Here is a 23,845-nt window from a genome sequence, read left to right as displayed (position 1 = left end):
TTTATGAACAACTTGCCATCTTCTGATGCTTTGAGTGCAATAACTCGGAGTGTTGCCAACATTAAGCTGCAACTTGAAACATATGAAGATTTTGGAAAAATTCAAAGTACCATAACCCATCTTGAGGGTACAATAGCAGCAGTGCAAAGTGATTTGACAAATGTACAAGAATCTCTAGAATCCCGCCTGCCTGGTATTGTAGACACACTTGTCAGTGTCCAGCAACAGATCACAAAGCTTGAAAACCTCAACACTGAATCTGAGCTATCTCATTTTCATCACTTGATCGATGATATCCAAACAAAACTTGAAATTTTACAACAATCAACACCCACTCAGGCAGATATAGCCCTGCTCCAAAATGCTATGCAAAATGTGGCTGTAGTATCAGCTGCTGAACACCCCATAGTTGCAATATTCTTGTTTTCATATTATGTCTAGACAAATTATTGTTGATGAATTACACAGACAAGCCAGACATAATTATAAGAGACTGCCAGTAGTCACAAAAGGCATAGATCATTTATGGCAGAGCGACTTCATTGAGATGGCAAGTGGAGAGCTGAAAAAGTTAGACAAAATCAACAAGGGCTACAAGTATCTACTCACTGTAATAGACACATTTTCAAAATTTGCCTGGGCTGTGCCACTCAAATCCAAGACTGTTAAATGTGTTACAGAAGCCATCAGAACAATCATCAATCAGAGTGGAAGATCACCGCGCTATTTGCAAACAGATAATGGCAAATAATTTTATAATTCTGTGTTCCAACAATTTATTAAAAGCCAGTCAATACAACATTATTCGAGTTACAGTGATCTCAAAGCCTCAATTGTAGAGAGATTCAACAAAACCCTAAAAAATCTTATGTATAAACAATTTACACTTCAAGGTAATTATAAATGGCTTAATATTCTTCCAGAACTTCTACATAAATATAACAACTCGGTCCATTCCACAATCAACATGAAACCCTCTGAAGCAACTTCATCTGATGAGCAAAAATTGATCAGGACTGTTTATTATCCTAGATACCAGCCAACAACAAGAAAGGCCAAATACAAGATGGGTGATCAAGTAAGAATCAGCAAATATAAGCACTTATTCAAAAGAGGCTTTACAAGAAACTGGAGCACTGAATTATTTACAGTGGTTCAAATTAAACCTGGGACCCTTAACACATATATAATAAAAGACCACCGAGGAGAAATTCTCAAAGGCCGGTTCTATGAAGAAGAACTCAGCAAAACTAAACAGCCTGACACATATCTCATAGAAAAAATCATCCGCAGAAAAGGCAACAAGTTATTTGTCAAATGGCTAGGACTTCCAGAACACAGCTGGATCGATGCAGACAAAGTGATAATATGAGCACTTGGGATGTTATAAAAAGGCTGCCAGAACCTGAACAGCAGATTAAGAGAAATGGCAAGTTGCTGCCTGAAAATATTAGATGTCTTATTGTTGGGCCATCGGCTTGTGGTAAAACTACACTAATGATTGATAATTTTTTATTGGCACCCAACTGGTTAGACTGGAAAGACAGGCACTTGTATGTCTTCTCTAAGAGCTTGGAACAATTAAAATATCAGCAGCTGATGAAGCTATATGATGGAATGGATATTGCCACTTTTGAATCAGATGTTAAGCCACTCCATGAATGTCTCGATAACTATGTAGTTGTGTTTGATGACATTATACTGGATAATCAAAACAAGGTTAGAAATTTCTTTACACAGGGTCGACACAAAACCATTGATTGTTTCTACCTGGCACAGACTTTTTCTAAAATACCGAAGCAGCTGATCCGAGACAACAGCAATTTTATATGTGTGTTTCATCAAGATCATACCAACCTCAAACACATACATGATGAATATGTAGGTGGAGACTTGAGCTACAATGATTTTTCCAAGTTTTGCAGTAGGTGCTGGAACCAGGACAGTTATGGGTTTGTCACAATTGATATGACAAGAAAACCCAATAGTGGCAAATATAGAAATAAAATCAACAATTTTCTAGACATTGAAACATATATAAATAACCATGAAAAGGCCAATCATTGATGATCTTAAATTAAGAGATTATCTTGTAAAAAGATTTAAGGGATGGAAATCACAGAACCGAGGAATTTATGAACAACACAAACAAACAGAACAGCCTATTATTGATGCTATTAGTGAATTAGGTAAAAATATCAAAACTGTTACAGAGCAAAATCAAAATTTGATCACAGAGCTTGTACCTGTAGCTGCAAGGAACATATTAGATTATCCAATCACCCCACTTTCCAGTATTTATACACCTAGTCCTGTTGCTCCTCGAAGAATTGAAGCTACTCTGGATCCTATTGAATTGGGTCTTCTTGCTCAAAAATATTTAAGCACACCCAAAGACAACAAAGATGAGGTCTTTGGCTTATATGCTGACACAGAGCGTGATGGTAGCATCATACATAGAATTGGCAATTTCAGAGTAACATTTATGGGAGATGATCTGATTGTATATTCAGAATCTCATCTTGGACAAAGAGGTGGTTTTGTTAAATATCCCGGCACACCTGGATTGTGGGAATTGATGACTAGGAAAAGGCCTGGCACCTATACAGATCAAGATTATGAGCACTACAAAGAAATATTAATAAAATCAGATGCCCTCTACCAGAACAATGATCCCACACAAAAAAGAGTCAAGTCTAGCAGTGGAGCAAAATACAACAATTTAATCAAGCCCATATGGTCACAAATCAAGACTGGCAGTGGAATCAAACAATACAACACCCTGCCTAAAGAATTTGTCTGGGTTGATGATGTCAGGAAACTTGTAGATAGGTTATTGGTGATAGCTGGGGAGGAAAATGCTGGCAACCACAATTTTTACAATGAAAAGGTTGGAATTATGGACATGATAAGCACAAAATTGTCTAATTTTATAGTGAATGACACTAAGGGGATTGGATATCTTATAAAAATTATTAATACTCTACCACCTAAATTTTGGAATATTTCTGAGGGTCGGGGGTTGGTTAATGACATTATAAACAAGCTGCCATTTGAACTACACATTCCAGGCTATCAGTATTGTGGTCCAGGCACAAAATTGGACCATAGATTAAACAGAGGTGATCCTGGTGTTAATCCCCTAGATGCTGCTTGCAGAGACCATGACATAGCATACAACACACATTCTGATCTTGACAAGAGACATGTTGCAGACAAGAAATTAGAAGAGGCTGCATTTGATAGATTTGTAAGCAAAGATGCTTCTTTGAGTGAAAAAATAGCAGCATTGGGAACCACCATAGCTATGAACACCAAGCAAAAACTGGGATGGGGGCTGTGAATATATATATATAATAAACCTACAATGAAGGCCAAGGGTGTTATGTATCAAATACCTTATGCAGGTCTTAAATCTCTTAAAACTATTGATAGCCTTTTAATCAAAAAGCAGCGCAAGAAAAAAAGCTCTTGTCTTGCAAAGGGCCATGGTATGAAATTGTTGCTTAGTACCCCCCAATTAAAAAAATTACAGCAATCCAGGAAAAAATCACATGTGGGGGGTTTCATATTTACTATCCCGGCCATCTTAGCAGCACTTGGGGCTGTTGGGAGCTTGGCTGGGGGATCAGCTGCCATAGCAAAAACAGTAATAGATGCCAAGAAAAATAAGGCAGAATTAGATGAAATAAAGCGCCATAACCTGGCCATGGAGAAACAAGGCAAAGGTGTTAAGAGAGCCATGAATAAGTTTAATAAAACAAGAGCCGCTTACAAACCAAGATATTGAAGCTTTAATCAAGCCACTGGGCATCAAAAATTTTAGAGATGTGTACATGTCTGATTCTTTACCAGAACAACCACTCAACAAAGAGTGTGGCATTGTTAATTTGGATAAGTACAAAAATCAGGGCACTCACTGGATTTGTTATCTTAAATATTTAAGCAATGAGGCATTTGTGTTTGATTCATTTGGAGGTGTACCACCTGAAAATTGAATAAAATATCTAAAATCAGCTAATCTTTATTACAATGATGCCCGTGTTCAAAATTTCAAAGATGTTAATTGTGGACATTTGTGTTTATCTGTTCTTAGATATATGTCTCAAATAAATAAACCATCAATTGAAGATTTTCTAAAAGCCTTGTGGTATCTGCAACATCATGGCGGTATTCCATCTCACCAGCCAAAATTCAATATTGAAACTCAAATTACATGATAATATAGTGTATCCCAAAACAATAGCTCTCAGAGCATTTTATGGCATGTACTTGATCCCTAATATTACACACCACAACAACAAAATTGCAGTACGGGATCAAAAAATTGTCATCACTCCAGGGCAATATAATCTGTCCACTCTAAATGCTCAATTACCCAGAGGTATAGCATTAACTCAAAATTCTGTCACTCACAGAGTAGAGATTGTATCTGCTACAGAAACAGTGGATCTGGGTACTATAGGAGAGCTGTTAGGCTTTGAGAACAACACAAAACTTGAACCGGCCATCAAACACACTGCTATTAATATACCTAAATTCTTAGCCATAGAGACTCTGAATATTCACCGTAATGTGGCTGAGGGTATGATCACCAAATCAAATGGCATAGGCACTCACAAACAAACTGGCATCATTGCAACATTTAAACCTAATTCTGAATTTATGGAGCCCATCATCTACACTCCATCCCCAACATTATATTTTCCTGTGTGCCATAATAGAATAGATTATATTGAATTGATGGTCACTAATGAAAAAGAAGAATTAGTTGATTTTGCTGGAGCCACAACAACTGCAATCATAGAGATTAATATTTAAATAAAAATACATACAAAAAAATGGAAAATATTGAGAGTTATGAGCTACAATCATTCCCCCCAAACAGGAGGACATTTGCAAATTTAAATCAACCCAACACAGAAATTGAGGTTGATCTTGATGTAGGGGATGGCTTTATACACCCCCACAGAGCAGATCTATACATCAAATTTGATGTTGTAAAGCTCGATGGAACAGATTATCCGGCAAATTCAAATATAAGATTGGAAGATAATTTTGTGCCGCATCTGTTCTCTGAAATTGAGATCAGAAAGCATGGTGTTGTTATAAACAGAGTGGATTATCCCGGCATTACCTCCACAGCTTTGGCCACACTAAAATTATCTAAAACCGAGGCTTCTTACTACAAAATAGGTGGATTTGAGGCTGGTGAAAAGATAATATCTAAGAGCCACACAGTGCTGTTCCCTATGCGCCTGTTGCCAGGATTCTTCTCAGATTACAAAGATATTATGTGGAAGGGTGGTTTAAGAATCACATTTAGAAGAGCTGCCAATGATAATAATGCTTTGATGAGGTACAGTACATTAAATTCTACAGGGGAAGCTCTGCCTAATACCCTACCTGATGAGGGCAAGTGCATTATTCAGACTATGGAGCTAAGAATCCCAGTTGTTGAATATGAAGCCAGTTATGCTCTTAAATACAAAGCAGATATAATAAAAAATCCACAGATTCCTTTACAATTTTATACATATCAATGTGTACAGAAGCCTGCCGCTGGTACTTATTATGAGTTTGATGCTACAAATTCATTCTCCAGTATACAATATGACATGCCGGATTTTGTGGTGGTGCTGTTTCAGACTGGAAGACACAATAATCAGGAAAAAAATTCAAGTAGATTTGATAACTGCAACATCAAGAACATATATCTTAAAAATGGCAGAAATGATGTATTTCCTAGAGAAAATTATAATTTAGACATGTCCAAGGATGATTTTCTTAAATTATATGAAGCATTTACAGCATACAAAAGGGTCACTACTGGCAATACTGACATGTATTACACACCAGATGAATTCAAAGCACAGAGACCCATGTTTGTCATCAACACTTCAAAAAGGAAACAAGTTGTGGTTAATGACAGGACAAACATTAAAATTATCTGTGAATTCCACGATACACTCCCTGATGACACCATATGTAGTGTTATTCTCATAGGTGAAAAATCATATGTTTATGATGTAAGAAATGAGAGAGTCACAGAACAATTCTAGAAGATTTTTGCACAATGCATTGTCTTATTACTAGATATGCAAATTGAGGCTGGTGTCCAATTAAAATATTGAGCATATTCCAGGTAACATATTAACATAACAACAACAAGTATTTAAGCATATATTACATTATATTATTGTGTAAGCAAAAGCTCTTATGAGCATTTTTGACCTAGTTTTAAGTGTAGCCAAAACAATATCAAGGGGGGCATATTTTTGACAAGTTTATGGACAACAAACTGAGAGATGTAGCTATTACACACATGGGCAAATCTGTCTGAAGGGAGTTCTTCTTTTCTACACTAGAATTCAAAATTCTTTAGATTTAAATATGTACACACATGGCCGATTGGGCTATATGCCCCCTCTTGACATAATTTTAAGTGTGGGCAAATCGGGGCATATGAACTCTTCTTTTCTACACTAGGATTCAAAATTCTTAGAATTAAGAGCATATCACACTTGAAGAATTGTTGAATATGGGCATCTTGGCATCATTTTAAGTGTGGGCAAATCGGGCTGTTTAATCAAATGACCTCTTCTTTTCTACGCTATAAGTGAGCTGGTTGTAGTACAAATCATACTACTGCCAGGGCTCGAGCCCGGATCCTTCAGTAACGAGATCGTGATATGGAGTAATTAGGGAAACCAAGCAATGCATATTTTTTGAAAAACTTTAATTATATACAAATATGGTGTTTCAAAAATCAAATTGAAATATACGTACCACTTATAACCACACTGCCTGAAGCTATCAAACACATTTCGGGTTATACAATAAAAAATACAGTTTAAGTAAGATATATGTAATAGCTCGCTTTCATACAACATACAATGACATTTCGGCAAACGCGCAAGCAACATCTAGAAGCAACTTTGCACGTCGCAGTCTTTGTACCGAACTATTTCCTTTGCTTGACTCTGGTACATAAAGAAACATGCATGTGCGATACACAAAACCCTGTACGACAGGAAATGGTCATACACTGAGTAAATACGCAGTTTGCTTTACCGATACTCACGTATCCGAATAGTTAGAGCTTTCCACTCATCTTTGTTGTCGGCCGACCTCTGTGGAGGAGTGCAAGGGGCCCCGGATCTGTACCCGGTGGAGGCACATAGTGGTTCGGATCCTACTTTAAACTGTATGTCCATTCCTGATTAGCTTTTATGTATTTAAAGTGGACTTAAAACACCAAATAAACCAACCTCGGGGAAAGTAGTTTTCACTGCACGGTAAGACACCAGGAGTTCCGGGTTCGAACCCCGACCTCGGCATGGGTGTTATTTGTGTTTGTCTACATGTATCATCTTCGCGATTAACCAAATGTGTCCGCGACGCTAAGTAGCATAAATGAAATCAAATCATTTATTGATTGTTTGATTTGGTTTGTTTTATTTCGCTTTTCCTACACATTTGGCTAATCGTCAAGATGATACGATAAAATTGATGAAGGGGCAAACACCATGCCCAGGTCGGGGTTCGAACCCGGGATCTCTGGCTTAATAGTCAAATCAACAGGTTTTGGATTTTCGAAAGTGGGTGGCATTAACGTGTGCTTGTTTTCAGTAGCCCTTCCTCATTTTGCAATCCCTTCCTTTCTTTGACGATCTATTTTTAGGAATACTGGGCCCTAAAGGGGGAGGGGGATTATGACCTACACCAACCTCCTTTGGGCACGCCACTGATTGCTACCCCAATTGTCGACATCACCGCACATCACTGGTTACCACTTCACCATCACATCATCGGGGAGGTCAGGAAGTATTTTAGATGGCGAGAGAAAAATAATTTGTTTTCCAAGGGCTTGAAAAACTCATTGATATTGCTTGCTCTTTAGAAAGAGTTGTGAACAGTACTGCCAATCGTCATGTTTGGACGAATTATACGTTTGGCAAAAATGGCCTGAAGACAAGAAACAATTTCTTGGCGGGAAATGTTTGTTACCTATGGCGCTTCAGCTCGTTTTCGGGCCATGGCCTCCCCAACTTTCTTCCTCCAGAAGGTCCTGTCTTGGGCTGCTATTCTCCAATTTCTAATGTGAAGGATGGAGTCTGTGTCCTTCCGGATACTCTCCTCCCATCTAATCCTTGGTCTTCCTGCAGACCTTCTTCCTCCATGTTTCCTCCTAGCATCTTCTTTGGGGTCCTAGCTACATGGCTAGCCCAGTTCAGTCGTTTTACTTCCTTATATAGTTTGTAAATTTCGTCATTGTATCTAATTCTCTACACTCCTTGTGACTGAATTGGTCCAAAGATCCTTCGGAGGATTTTACGCTCAAATGAGTCCAGTTTGTTAGCGGCTTGTTCCGTAAGAGTCCATGATTCACATCCATATACTACAATACTACGAGTGAGTGTTTTGTATAGCATCACTTGATCTCTCCAAATGACATCTCTACATCTGATTAAAGGTAATATCGAGAAGTAGGCCTTATTTGCTGTTTGAATACGTGCATGTATTTCTGCTATTTCTTCATTTTTATCAGCCAGGTTAGTGCTCAGGTATGAGGAACCCTAAGCAATGTATTTCTATCTCATTTTCCTGCTTCTTGCTGGTTGAACACAAACAGATGTATTTGTAGGATATGCTGCTAATGATTTTTACAGCCTGCCCTTTCAGGGAAGTTGGAGACCTTTGGAAAACACACTTTCCTTGTTGATCATTTCGATGTTAAAGTTTTGTATTACCATGTTCCGTTCACAGTTTCTTCTTTCCTTGACTGGATCAGTATCTTTGTCTTATTTTTGTTAAATTTTCGTTCAACTTTCTTGCCTTTCTCATTCAGGTTCTTAGAGACTTCCTTTACTTTTCTTAGTGATCTACCAATAATGTTAATATCGTCTGCATATCCAACTATTTCTGTGGATTTGTATTGTAGAGTGCCTCCGATATCAATTCGTAGCTGCCCGATAATGTATTCCTACACCACATTGAAGATGAGATGGGTCAGTACATCTACTTGCATTACTTCAAAGAAGTCTCCCAATTCTGCTTGGATGCGTACAGAGGCAAATTTACTCTTCATTGTCAGTTCTACTAATCTGACTCAAGATCTTGGCGTGAATTGTACCAGCATAAGCCTTCTAGCTCGTAAACAAGGACAAGGTGCACGACTATAATTCTCATCATCGGTGATATTTCCTGGCCACCAAACGTTGTCATGTATAAAATTTAATAGTGTTTATGTTCATTATTATTTATACACATGTTGTTTTTTTTTGTATTAGTAATTCTTACGTTCTGTTTATTTTGGCAGCTGGCGCCAAACACGCACGATGCTTCGGATAGCTGGTCTTTCCTCCGTTGGGCACAGACTGCTGACTATGGCTACGTACCCAATCCTGTCATGCCAGAGTCCTTCATGGCGGCCGCCTTTGATCTTCCGGACGACAACTCTCCCAGTGGGTCGTAAGTACTTCAGTCGCTCTTAACAGATTCATTTAGTTCTGCAAATTCGTTTCCTGTGAGCCTAATCAGTAGCTACCGAACACTAAGTTTTACTTAACCTTAACATAAGATATTTACCTTAATCCTTGCTACACAATTCAGTGTTAAAGCAACACACACAATGGTCCCAGAAGGCCGAAACTACATTTTTAACAACGTTAAACCACAGACAAAGGTTAAACATCAGTGGTTTTAGAATAACATAGATAAATGGTTGTAATCGACAATATTTTAACGCCACTGACCAAAATGTGTTGTGAACCTCCTTGGACCACTGTTGCTTCAACACCAGTGTTTTTCAGTCATGAAATAGCTTTGAAGATAATACTGGAAATTATATATTATGCAGTCTCTCCTTTATATACGTATATTCATTTGCAAAATATTTGTTTACATGTTTCCCGGTGTATAATCTCATTATCATTTCAAGACTCACCTATCACATTCATAGAAACAATTCAATTCTGAATTGAAAAGATGTTACATGTTCTTGTATTCAGAAAACTTCTCTCGTTCTTCTATTTGACTTTTTCAAGAACTTTTAACGCATATGGGAATAATTTAAAATACTAATGCATTAACATGATAAATTTAATATCCATAATTTATTATATATTTACCTATATTTCCCAATATTAAAATGAAAATGAAGAGTAATATTGAATATCCTGCATCTAATTTCATTTTACCTTTGCTTGAAATATCAATTTAAATATTGACGAACACTGCATACACATTTTCATGTATTTGTATTTATACAGGTGAAATAAAACTATTTGGTTTCTCTTAATTTCTAAATCCATTTTAGCATTCACCCGAGAGACAAGCAGACGGTGGCAGACAGACTGAGCATGGCTGCCCTAAATGTTGTGTATCAGATGACCCAGTATCCTACGCACGGACCACAAGTAAGATTATGATTGCAGTACAAAAACATTCTATTTCTGTTACTCATTTCTAACCACTAAGTATTGTTTAAGTGTGCAATTCTAAGTCCCTTCTCCGGTCCCCTACGTTGAGGGTACAAAGTGTAATTTTGTTTTATACGTGATACACATAATCCATAAATACTAACTGTGAACCTTCCAAACTTTAACTCATTTCGAATTTTGTTTTCTGTTTTAACTTAAATAATTTTTAACTACATAGATAATTGAGGTGCTCTTTTATATAACAAGGAAAGTCACGAAAACAAGTTTAAGGACAACAAGCACACTGTTAAGAGCACTGGCTGACGTAGGAGTTTTTTGTTGGGGGCTAGAATTGTGAAGGTGGATAGTACATTGCCGCATTCTAGGGGGTTGGCATACACCATAAGATATATCATATATTTAGAACTTTCCACATTCAAAAAGACAATTGGGGGGCATTTTAAAAGGGGGCACAAATCAATATACAATATACCATTTTGATTTTCACTGCTTTTAATTGAAAATGTTGATATTCTCAAAATTTCCGGGTGTGGCTGTAATGTCATTAGCTTCCTCCTTGTACACCAGTGACTAGAAGTTACAATATTTTGCTGTTAAAATGTAACAGTGTGCCTATTAATTCACAAACACTGGACTCGACTGTTTTTTTAAATTCAAATAATTTATAATGTATAAATTACAATTGTGAGTTTAAATATATTTATTAAACATGAATCATTAAAATTATATAGTTTTAACTGCAATCGAGTTAATATTTTATTAACGGTAAAGGCAACTTTTTTAACAGTAGTAGCATGGCAGTGTAAATTGACAGAACCTTCGAAGGCATACAGGAATCATGCTGCTTGTGTTGCATCATGCTAAAGCACGGACAGTCATTTAAGATCTACCGTCAAAGTTAATATAGCCACACACTCTTAATACAATTAGAATGAACTTGTATACATTAATAACACACTATGTTTTCTCGTTCAATATCAGAACTACTATACACACTGGTGACAATCGTAAGGGACCAATATAGCTATATTATGTGTGAATAAGATTTTAAAGTTTTCAAGTTTCAATACAACTTTTAGTAACTACCCTCTCTGTCCCAAAATTATTGTCCGGCACACTTTTGTTTGTTGTCTCATAATGTTTGTCCGATAGGCAAACTGTGACATTGGTGTATACAGAAGAAGAAAATTAAACACGGGAATGAACCATACAACGTTATTACTCAAGGAACAGTACAAATTTGCCGATCAAGTATCCAAAAGAACATAAATAAAAAGTCACCATTTTGGCATACCGGACTATAATTATGAGACAGAGGGAGTACTAACCAATGGAAATCAATAGATATTTGTGAATATTGAATAATTGTTACTTAAATCTTAACTAGGACGGATGGGGGAAAGTGATGCAGGTGTTCATAAAACTCGTATTTCCCCAAAAGCTGTTCTGACCACAATGTATCAGTACAGTGGAATGCATAAGTATTACAAAGCATGTTGTCCATCACTCTGTTCATTCTCTGTATTTTACGCAATGAAAATTGAAACAATTCTTCAACAAGTTGATAACAATGTCTGCACCAGTTACTCGTCCATTACTTAATACATACAGTGAGCAAGAGAAAATTTAAGGAAATTGATCATGGACAATTTGCTGGACAACATTTGTGCATCCCACTGTACCTTCCTGTACTTACTCATACGATAAATGTTTATCAGTGATGTATCCACACTCCCCTAAACACTCATAAAACTTTCTCAAATCTTTCCCAACAAACTCCTCAAATGTTTCATCAAGGTCCAATTTAGGGTCTTTTCGATGCTAAATTTATCCTCATACATTTAACATGAATGTATACCCCCTAGTCTCATGGTAATGTGGTGAAACTTGCAATTTTTGTTGTTGTTTCAATGTCTGAAATACTTTTCTGTGCAGAACCGAAATCCGTGGTGTCATATCCCCCAAAAGAAAGTAAATGATGGTATCAATGGAACATGTGTTGGCGGTAATAAAAACTTCTTTTCTCCCCAAATAGGGAATTATAGTGGTGGCAGCAGTAGTATTAGTAGTAGTAATTATAATGGAAGTAATTTATAACAAAATCTCATAAATCCTCCTAAACAACAAGATTCTTGCAGAGCTGAAGTACATGACCCAATTAGAAGATAGAATGGTACGTCCTCTTTAAATATGTGTAGTTATCCTGACCTTCATATTCAAATCCACATGATTTAATAGTTTAAGATAACATCATAATGAAAGCACGGAAAAATTTTGTCATCCGTAAAAGAAGCGAAACTCTAACAATTTGCTGCTGTAAGCTAAAACTTAAATGATGTGTATGCCTTGTTTTTACTAAGAATTATTAACAGTGCTGAATCTGTCCTCTGCAGGTAAACAATATCCAGAAAGAGGGCAACAATATTATTCTGACGTACGACAGCGATATTCGAGTACAGAACAATGATGGATTTTTGGTAAGTGAATATCTTTACGTACTTAGAAATCATGTTACTTCAGCCCCCCGAAATCCTACAAATATCCTATTTAAAGAGTGTATAGTGGTAATTAATTTTACTTCCTTAGCAGGACTAAACATCTTGTATAATAAGTTGTAACATACAGAGAAATTAAACTTCAGGGCTTCTCCCCCACTTCTTCGCATTTAAATGGCGTGTGCTGATAAGGAATGTCCCCCACCCCGAAACATAATTCAGGCTATAGGTCTAATTGAGAGTCGTATCTAGAATGTAGGGAATAAAAATGGCGCCCGACAGTTAGTAACGTTTACATCGGCTCCGGGTTTTACGTTGTTATTTGCTGGATATTAGGTAGCTGGACTCTTGTTCACAAAAACAAAAGTTGAATAAGTGTGTATAGAACACAAAAATACGCTCATCCATTGTTAGGAGGATAGAATCAAAGAAGAGAAGACACAAGTTAGGCTGTTTTCCATTCGAAACAGATCCTCCCGTTCGCTTTCGAAATCAGGCGTACCAACTCAACATGCCACGTTCCACCGGAAAGGACCAGGGACTCAGGGATCGCCTCAACAACTTTGAAAAGGAAGTGCGGCACGAGTTAGCCTCCTTCAAGGTAGCAATGGAGAGTGAATTGCGAGTAAACACCACCGATGCTCCACAGAACTCAGAAGCCATAAACAAACTGCAGGCAGCCCTTGCCAGGATGGAGTCCAGAATGGAGGAGAAGTTTAGAAGGAGAAGAACTGGCCTCGTTGCGGGATAGAATTGCACAATATGAAGTTAAGATCGACGCCATGGAACAATATTCACGAAGAGAATGTCTGCTGATCCATGGAATTCAAGAGAAAAGAAAGGAGAACATAGAAGAAAAGGTGCTTGACGTTCTGCAGAAGACGCTACAGCTGGACGTGAAAAGCGAGGGCATTGCCTGATGCCATCGCTTGGGCAAGCCCCGAACCGCTCTTTAGCCAATGCCCTGCAGGAAGGAAGGCGATGCATCATCGTCAAGTTTGCGTCACATAGGACCCGCCACCTGGTATGGGCCTCCAAGAGGAAACTAAAGGAAGCTGGGAGTTCCATATTCATCACGTATTCCCTCACAGCCGTACGCCAAGAGATCCTACGTGCGGCCAAGGACAAGTTCGGCCGCACCTGCTACACCGAGGAAGGAAGGATCATCGTCCGTACGGAGAACAGCAGAAAGAACACCTTTACGCGCATGAGAGAACTGAATGAACTGTGACTGTACTCTACCCCCCCCCCCCCCATTCATGAATAGTTTGTGTTTTTACTAAATAAGTGCAAATGTGTATTAACTATAGTGCATCTTCATCTTTATCTACCGACCTCAAATCATCAATCCGTAGCCGTTAAAGAAAGAAGATACTTTAAACAACATCATTTATCAACTATCTGTGTGTGTGTATATCAATTTTTTAAAATATTTTATCTTTTTTATATTTATTTTATTTTTATTATTTTTATTTTTCATCCCCCCCCTCCAATAGCAAAAGTGTGTAACCAACGTTTAAATCAGTGATCATAGTGTTAACTGTTAAGTGTCAGTGATGCTAGAAATTCGTAAAACTACGTTTGATATGGTGTGGCATCTGTTGTATGCTCTAGCCCAGTCAATAAAGATTTCATGTCGGGAATAATTCCGTAAAATCTGAATTTGGCTCAGTTATTAGAACGCTACTAGCAGTGCAAAATCCCAAAAGTCCCCGTCCCTCCTCACGGTGCCTCCCCCCAGCACCTCCCCAAACATCAATTTCGCAGACTCTCAGTTATTGACCTATATATAAGATATAAGATATATTGACCAATCGTCGTAGGCAGGTAATATTTTTTCCGAAATTGGACGAATTAAATTATGTAATGCGTAAGTTGGATTTAGACGTATGTGTAATCACGGAAGGTTGGATAAGCGATTCCACACCACAGTCTGCATTTAGCTTGCCGCGCTACGAAGTAATCACACAATGCAGAAGTAACAAGAGGGGAGGTGGAATTATTGTGTACTACAAATACTATGGGTTAAACCTACATAAAATAGAGATTGGAGTGAACACCGGTGATGTCAAAACGTTAAGTTTCATATTACGTATATTACAAAAATGTGCGACTTGGCATGTGCGCTGTTTATGTGCAACCGAATTTAGCGTGCTCTAAACTGTCGGTACACGAGGAGGTGATATCTGAAATATACCCGTCGGTCGATAGATTCTTCTTGCTCGGTGATTTAAATTGCGATTTTTTACAACAAAATAAATCAGAAACGCGGTTTCTAAAATCGTTAATATCTTCCTTCGGGCTATCACAAGTTGTAACAAAACCAACGCGCATAACTGAAACTACCGAAACTCTGTTAGATATTATGTTCCCAAGTAACCAACGATGGGCCAACCGTACTGAAAATGGTTAGCCAACAGTTGGCCCAACGCAAAAACAAATCGTTGGCCAACGGTAATTTTGGCCGTGGTTCCAACGTTGGCTCAACGTCTGGCTTTTACGTTGGGCCAACGTATGGTTTTACTACGTTGGCCCAACGTACAGAAAACTAAAGAATGTATAGGTTTGTTTTCCGATATATACATAATTTATTGTGAGACCAAATGTAAACAATAGTTCAAGATATTTATGAAAAAATACACAGCACTTTCTCAGTCACATGGTATCATTGTTTTCAAGGCACCATACCATACCTTCAAGTGGTAGCACAAAAAACATCTAGAGTTTGCTTAGTTTTCCACGGAATTTAGTCTGCACATAACATTGCTTAACCACCTTCACAATAATTCCTGTAAGAATGTCCTTGTTCTGCTACAGCAGAAGAGACAAACAATAAGCAATTCCCAACACATCTTTCATCAATGGTGGCTGAAAAAGGACTGAGGTGTGACTGCAAGTTAAAAATAGCTTCTACTTTCATTAAAAATATATTATATATTTCCAGTATATGCTGTGACTGAAATATTCGAAAAGAAACACTGTCACTTATTGTACACTCTAGAATTTTCAGCATTCTCCTGAAAGTTGTCTTTGCATTAAAAAGTTGTTTATAAAACTGATTTTGACTCACGTTTCCATGGTTGGTCAAACGTTGGCAACCACCGTTGGCCCAACGTAAGACCAACGTTAATTTGCCAACCAACGTAAAGCCAACGTTTCCAACGTAAAAACCGACGTTGGCCCAACGGTAGTGGTTACTTGGGTTACCAGAATGCATGCAACCGACGTCACAGTGCCTATCGGTAAATCGGATCATTGTGTCAAGTACATCGACTTACTTTATGAGAATCTTGCTAATGAGAGAAAATATTTGAATTACAGAAGCTTCTCCTCTTTCGATATAAACAACTTTACCGCAGACATAACAAACTTTCAGTGCGAAACACTGGACTCACTCGATAGCGTTGATAAGAAAGTAGACTTTTTTAGCTCCAATATCATACGTTTATTTCATTGCCATGCACCTATGAAAACCACCCGAGTTAAATGGAAGCACGTTCCGTGGATAATTCCTAATGTCAAGTTATTAATGCGTATCCGAGACAATGCTCTGAGGAAATTTAAACGCACGAACATCTTTGGCGATTGGAACCACTACAAAGAACTCCGAAATTTTACGACTACGTTATCCGGCAGGAAAAGAAGTCATATTTCTCTTTTAAATTTGGCGCTATTCAATTAAATAAGAAGGAAACGTGGCGTGAACTAAAGCAGTGGGGCGTGCTGAGTAATAAAATGTCAATACGAACTTATCCTCACTTGTGAACACAGCACACGAGCTCGATGCTCTTAATAATCATTTTGGGCAAATTAGCAATCTATCTAGTATTCCCACTCAACTAAAAAAACAACAAATAGAGTACTTTGAAAGAAGTAGCTTTAACGATGAAGATAAATTATTTTGTTTTTACAAAGTAACCGAAATTGATGTGCACAAAGCAGTACATAACATTAAATCAAACAGTGTTGGAGCAGTTTGCATAAAAACTAAGATGTTAAAGATTGTACTGACTTCATTAACTCATATAAATAATTATTCTATTGCCAGTAATCTCTAAAGTACTAGAAAAAAATTATTTTCGCAACTAATATGCTATGCAACTTTAGGTAACAACTTGTTACCTACAGTTCAATCTGGGTGTGAATCCTATTTACTTAATAGAAGACACAGAACATTCCTTCAAAATTCACCCTCACAGATCTCCGAAGCTGTAGTTTTAAAACCAGGGGTTTCGCAGGGATCAATTTCAGGACCACTCCTTTTCACCCTCTACACCGCAGACATAAATAAGATTATAAAATTTTCAACACCACATTTCTATGCAGATGATACACAACTGTAATTTTTCACTAGAAAGTAGTAGGCATATTTCCTCACTCGACACCGATTTAAATAATATTTACACATGGTGTACATCAAATGGACTTAAGATAAATCCTGAAAATCACTTTATATGCTCATTGGAATTGATCGATCGCAAACAAATTCTATTGTTGAACCAATTGAACTTAAAATTATTAGTGAAACCATTCCATGTAAGAATTGAGCAAAAAATCTTGGTTTGATTGTTAACGATAAATTGGACTGGACGGATCACATCAATACACTATGTAAAAAAGCATACCTCTACCGTTTCCAAGATCAACTACCTGCAGATTGTAAACTTATACTAGTTCAATCTTTAATTTTATCCACTATTTGATGATTGTTACACTCTGTATGGGTCCAAACTTGCGAAAAAAATCTCAGTAGGATAATTCAAATCGCACAAAATGCATGCATCAGATATACTTTTGGCCTGGATAAACGCGATCACTTCCTTCCCATCTTAAACAGACATAATATTTTAACAATGGCCAACAGGAGGCTACTGCACTATCTATCTTTTATTCATGATCTGTAAACTGAAGGTAAACCTGCATACTTATTTGAAAAAATATGTAATCGCAACACTATTCACAGATACGGGATTCGTCGTCAAAACGAACTTGACATTCCTCACCATTAGACTACGCTATATACCTCATCTTTTCTATACCTGCCCCGAAAGCATGGAATGCACTACCAACAAATATTAAATCTATAAAATTCAATAAGAGTTTCAAAATTAAATTGAAAGAAATGCTTCTACAGGAACAGCAGCAGAACAGTAGCACATACTAGAAGTGAACTGGCACTCAACAAACGACAAAACACTCATATTCTATAACTGTAACTATTGGAATTTTTATTACTATCTTCAAATTATTATTATTAATAATATTTACTTAAAGACAACCTTATGTTAACATTCACATTTATATTTTTTTACATCTGTAATTTTGTTTTAATATTTTTGTTCTTTCACATTTATATTATCTTATGACTAATATTACTGTAATGAGAATATTCGTAATTGTAGGTAATGTGAAATCGTTTATTTATCTTTACTGTAATCAAGCTTTCAATCTGTATTCATATATTCTCATATTATATTATATATACTTATATTTTCTTGTGTAGCTCATGACAAGGGTTAGGTGGTAGAGCAGCCTACGGCTGAACCTCGCCCGCTAAATAAAGGAATTATTATTATTATTATTATTTTATATACTTTTCCGCAGCATCGTTAAATTTGTTAATAGTGGCATCGTGGTAACGCAATGGCTTTGTAATAAAGGAGTCCTTGGTTTGATACCTGGTGCAAGTACATAGTGATTTGGATGCCACTATAAACTGTATGCTAAGTCCCAATTAGCCTATCTTTGTATAAAGTGGATTTAAAGCAGATTTTTTCTAAATACTAAAATTTGTAAATTTAAATGATTTTTACATCTTTCACTTGTTATTTTGTAAAGTACGTATTTTTATGTTTACTTTACACTATCAGAAATTAACATAGCGTTTACAATATTCTAGTTAAAATATATTTTTAACACTGAATCATTAAATATTACATTAGTTAGGGTAAAATTGTAATTGACGGGAACATCACAAATACTCTACTAACGTTCTTGGCATTTTTAACGTTAATTCGATGCTGCGAAAATTGAATCTTTAAGTATAATTTTTACAGTAAGCTTTTTAATGCTTGCATTTTTTTTATCTTTCAAGTAATTTCCCATCTATACTTACAATAGATAGTTAACTCATAAATTATCTTCCTAACCAACTTGTATGCTTTCATTTAAGGTCTATTGTGATGGCAACGAGCAAGATGTGCCCATTGCCTCTAACACAGAGAACTCTGTGACGGTGGACATATCTTCCTGCCCCACAGCTTCTAGACTGGCGTACGTGTGGAGGATAACCCCCTGCGACTACAAGCAATGCGCCATTTATGCCGACGACCAATACGAACTCCCAGCACCTACATGGATTTGGGACTTGTAATTATACCCAATAGAATTTTCTACTGAAAAATAGTAACTTACGTAATGAATAATGCAAGACAGAAGTGCATTGTACTTTCAGATCACATTAATAGTTAATAAAGCATTTTACCAAAATTTTAGTGATGGTTTTGAAACTAGTTTTCTTTTTCTGCTTATTTCAATAATAATTTCACACTTGCTCTACCGTGTTTTATTTATGCCCAAAACGGTTAATTTTAATATTTTAAATACTTTAATCGGTCACACGAACAACATTGTAACAACAGTTTTTCCGGCAGAGACAACATACACTTTAAATTGGAGAAAAATTGTATTCGGCTTCTAGAATATAGTAAATGGATGCAGGAGTTTTCTGCACAAATTGAAAATAGTGGTTAAGTTCCAACCCTTGCTAGTATGCTTTATAAGAAAACAAAATGAACTTATTTCCAACTTGCCTGACTACATATGTAGTGCAAATAGGGCTACTCAAAAATCTAGACAAAATTATAGTACAATTTCAGGTTTTCAGGGATAAATTTCCAAAAATTCACGGTGAATATTAATGGTTTCTACAATTACATTTAATTGGTATTATTATTTTACACTAAATTTAGAGCTTAATTAATACCACTTAGTTAGTATACCAATGGTGATACTCTTGCCAATACCAAACCTTTAAAAACTGTAACAGTTAAACGTTGCTAAAAAATATTGACTAATATTAGTGGGTGAGTATTCCATTCCAATTATAAGCATCGATTCATCAGTTTTGTTTCAAAATATTCAACAATTAAGTTGGAATATTAAAATACCTATATTATCCCAATATAGTTTTTCACACAATACTGATTAAAAGGATAATGAAAGAAAACTTGGAATTTTCTATAATGTAGACTCTGCAACAGTGTTGCAGACCACGCAAAATAACAAACTACGATTTCAATTGAGAAAAACCAACCAATACATCCTGAACCATTATGGTTGAGAAAATGCCAATGATACTGGTTCAGCCATACACTAAATAACATAACACGTAGCGTAAGAGCCCTTGCCCAAGGGCTACCTACCAACTGCCGGCCTCAATCCACATGCCTCACCAGAGGTAGGCACTCATCCAACCAGTTATGACACAGATAAACGTATTATAAATAGATATTGAAATCAGGTGGCAAACCTTTTGCATTATGAATTACTATCTGCAAGAAGTTCTGGAATTGTCTGCTGGGAGGCACCACTCTCACTTTTTACTCAGTGTTTGTTTGAGTTGGTGTTTTAAGTCCATTTTATGCACAGTAAGGCTAATCGGGACTGGACCTACAGTTTAAAGTGGGATCCGAACTACTATGTGCCTCGACCTGGTATCGAACCCGGGACCCCTTGGTTACAAGCTCACGACGCTACCACTGTTGCTCAGTGTCACGGAGAAAACAACCTTGCTGGGACATTCCACAACAAGCGAATCACCCTCCTCGCCCCAGGAGCACCAGGGGTGAAGAATAGCTGTAATTGAATGAACTCATCCAGTTTGAAATTATCTGTAACTGGGTATTTCGGAAAAGAAAGAAAAAATGCTACAAAAGGGTAAAATTTACATGAATTTTCTACAGTAGTGGTATTCAAACTGTACGCAAGAACTTCCGATTTTTTTTTCTCCAAAAAGTTTCAATTTATTAACAAAAAAATATATCATTATCTTGATCTTCAAATAAACTATGCACGATATACTTATCAATAAGCATGTTCTTTCATACGACCTCGATAAAACCCGAACACATATGGAGAGGAGAGTTCTAGCAACAGAACATGACTCACAATCACAATGGTTGCAATAGTTGTTAGAAGCCTGAGCAAGCTTTCAAAAGGAAATTGGTGCTTTGGAACAAGATGAAAACATTGGTGATTGTTTCCTACATTGAGCATGGTGATAGAAGAAACAGGACTATAGTTAAATGGAGCAGGTGACACAACTTCATCCACTTCGAAAAGTACTTTCCAAAGCTCACACAGCAGAACTGAATCTGGGATTCATTCAACTCCGGCTCTCCAACATATTTTACTACAGCAGAAGAGGAGCAGCTTATTGATCTTTCCTCAGACAACATAGCGAATTGTGTGTTTATTTCTGCAACAATCCCTGAGTTTTGGATCCATGAGGAATGAGTATCCAGAGTTAAATAAGAAGACCTTGTGCATTCTGCTTCCTTCTGCGATTTCTTATCTTTCTGAAACTGGGTTTCAGCCATGATGGTGAACAAATCCAAATAAAGATCAAGAGCAAACATCCAGAATTAGATGCGCCTTGCTTTTTTAAAAATATATACCCAGACGCGATACACTGTGTGAGGCCAATCAATCTCACACGTCCCACTGACATTGCATTGCAAAATGCCTGTTATCTTGGTTTCTTACTGTCTGTATTTATCCGTTTTTCTCATGAGTAAGCTGACACAAGCTGACACAAGCTTACAAACATAAAACATCGTATTGATCAAACATTATGATTTCATTACTTGTATGTGTACCAACAGAAAATCAAGACATGAACAGAACAGATATTGTGTTGTCTTTCATGGTGACGTACGTACATTATATTGTTATTATTATTGAGGGATGGCGCATGCAGATTTTGGAACTTGAGAGGAACTGCACCAGCAAAATGTTTGAAAACCCCTGTTGTACAGCAATGTTTATCTCTATCTCATTTCCAATTTTTATTTCATGTATATCTTTGTTTTCGTCTTGGAAATATTCTGCCACTGCAACGGGGAAAACGTATAGCAGTAGTACTTTCAGGATGTACGTAGATTTCTGTTACATGAAGGTAATTGCATTAGAAAATGTAACAAATGTAAATATTTAATGGCTGAATCTGAAGGGGGTTTGATAAATAAATAGTTGATTTCATTGTATATACAGATTTTTTGTATCTTGTGTTTAAAATGTTTATGTGGTTATTTCAAGTTATAAATTTCCAAAGATGTGTACTTCTGTTTTAAGATTTTTTAAAGAATTATAAACAGAATACGGAATTTTGATGTGGGAAAAGGGAATTTTAAGGTACATTTTCCTAGACGTGTCGCCCAACGGAGGCGACTTTGCCAACACGGCAACACACGCTGCTGAATGTTTCTTGACACATCTCCAATTATTTTAATAGAATGTTTTTTCCTAACTATTTTTTTTAATATGCTGTCAAAATCCTATCATAATAACAATGATACTTCTTAACTTCTCACTGTAAGATCGTGGGACTTATAGCTTAGAAGATCGAATGTATTCAATGATTCGGCGGACAAAAACACTAGTACCAAATGATAGCAAATGTCACAGATAGAAACAGGCAGAGCTATTTACGAACAACTTTAGTTCAAGCCTAAAATTCAAACTGTTTTCTATCACGTGTTAAATCGGAGAATCTCTTATGTTCTCCATTCTTCACAAACCAACAATTTCAATGCATGCTATTTTGGAAATGTCATGAAAATTTGTGTTTTTTAATACTTCATAGGAGAAACAGAATTAAAGTTATAAATTGCTTCCATGAGCAATAATATTGGGTGGTAGTCAATCATTGGGGCATCTGACTATTATGCGAGAGGCCTGGGTTCGATCCCGGCGGGGGAGAACTGCATTTTTTCCACCTCTTCAAGTGGCTCCGGCGCCCACCCGACGTCGTATAAACTGGGTATCTGGAGGAAACTGGGTGGTAAAGGCGGCCAGGGGCGTGGTGCTGATCATATCACATCCATCTTCTTCTCTAACTAAACACCCACTACACTCCTTCATGGTGTGGTGCAAAGCACAGAAGATCACTTTACTCTGTTACTTACTTTCAATTGCTTCCATGATTTAAAAGAAGAATATACATATTCTGTTATAAGCAGGTACAAAATTCAAAACGGTTTAATGAAATTTGTTGCCTCTTCGACAAACGTAATGAATTGTATATAGTTTTTCATCCTTCCGTTTCTTACTTTTCAGTTTTTAATATGCCTCTGGCTTGCAACATCCCCTCCTGTATACTTTCCTCGTTTGCATAAAGAGGCACTAATATATCGGGCCAGATTTTCATAATTCACCATTGATGTCAAGAAATGAAACAAACTGACAAAGTAATGGACATCTCTAGCACTGTTGAAACAAATTAATCAAACATTTACAAGAAAGTTTTGAGGAAATCATTTTTAGTGCTCGGGTACGTATATTAAAACAATCTGTTGGAAGCAGAATCATTGGTGAATGAAAGTAATGAGGGTTAATTATCTGGATCAGCGCATCTTTAAGTTTGCCTTCAGGACTTTTGAAAAGTGGCTTCTGCAGTAGGTTGCAGGACTGGAACTTCGTCAAGCACTCAGCTGAGAAGGAATTTCAAAGATTTCAGTGGTTGATAAATACATCGACTGTAATAGGAAATTCTCAATTATATCGAGCCGACCTCCGTTCTGGAGTGGTTATCACAATGCGCTACCACCCCCAGAGGTCCTGGGTTCGAATCTCAGCCTGGGCATCAGTTTTCTTTCTGAGTGTCCCTAAGCCCATTATATCCTG

The 23,845-nt window shown here is 36.9% G+C and overlaps 1 protein-coding gene across 1 annotated transcript in view; it reads left to right on the top strand.

The window, feature by feature from the left end:
* LOC146004605 (sialate O-acetylesterase-like) overlaps positions 1 to 19,420 on the top strand; it is a 67,485-nt gene extending 48,065 nt beyond the window's left edge. Inside the window, exons 10-13 of the mRNA XM_083143479.1 lie at positions 9,323 to 9,474; positions 10,322 to 10,421; positions 12,839 to 12,922; positions 19,113 to 19,420. Coding sequence (XP_082999605.1) covers positions 9,323 to 9,474; positions 10,322 to 10,421; positions 12,839 to 12,922; positions 19,113 to 19,313 — 537 coding nt within the window. The 3' untranslated portion in view covers positions 19,314 to 19,420. The remainder of the gene's footprint in view (positions 1 to 9,322; positions 9,475 to 10,321; positions 10,422 to 12,838; positions 12,923 to 19,112) is intronic.
* The last annotated feature ends 4,425 nt before the right edge of the window (positions 19,421 to 23,845 follow it).

Source organism: Lepisma saccharinum, chromosome 22 (genome assembly GCF_977018435.1).
Source record: "Lepisma saccharinum chromosome 22, izLepSacc3.1, whole genome shotgun sequence".
In the NCBI taxonomy this organism is placed as follows: domain Eukaryota; kingdom Metazoa; phylum Arthropoda; class Insecta; order Zygentoma; family Lepismatidae; genus Lepisma; species Lepisma saccharinum.
This window is presented reverse-complemented; position numbering and strand designations above follow the sequence as displayed.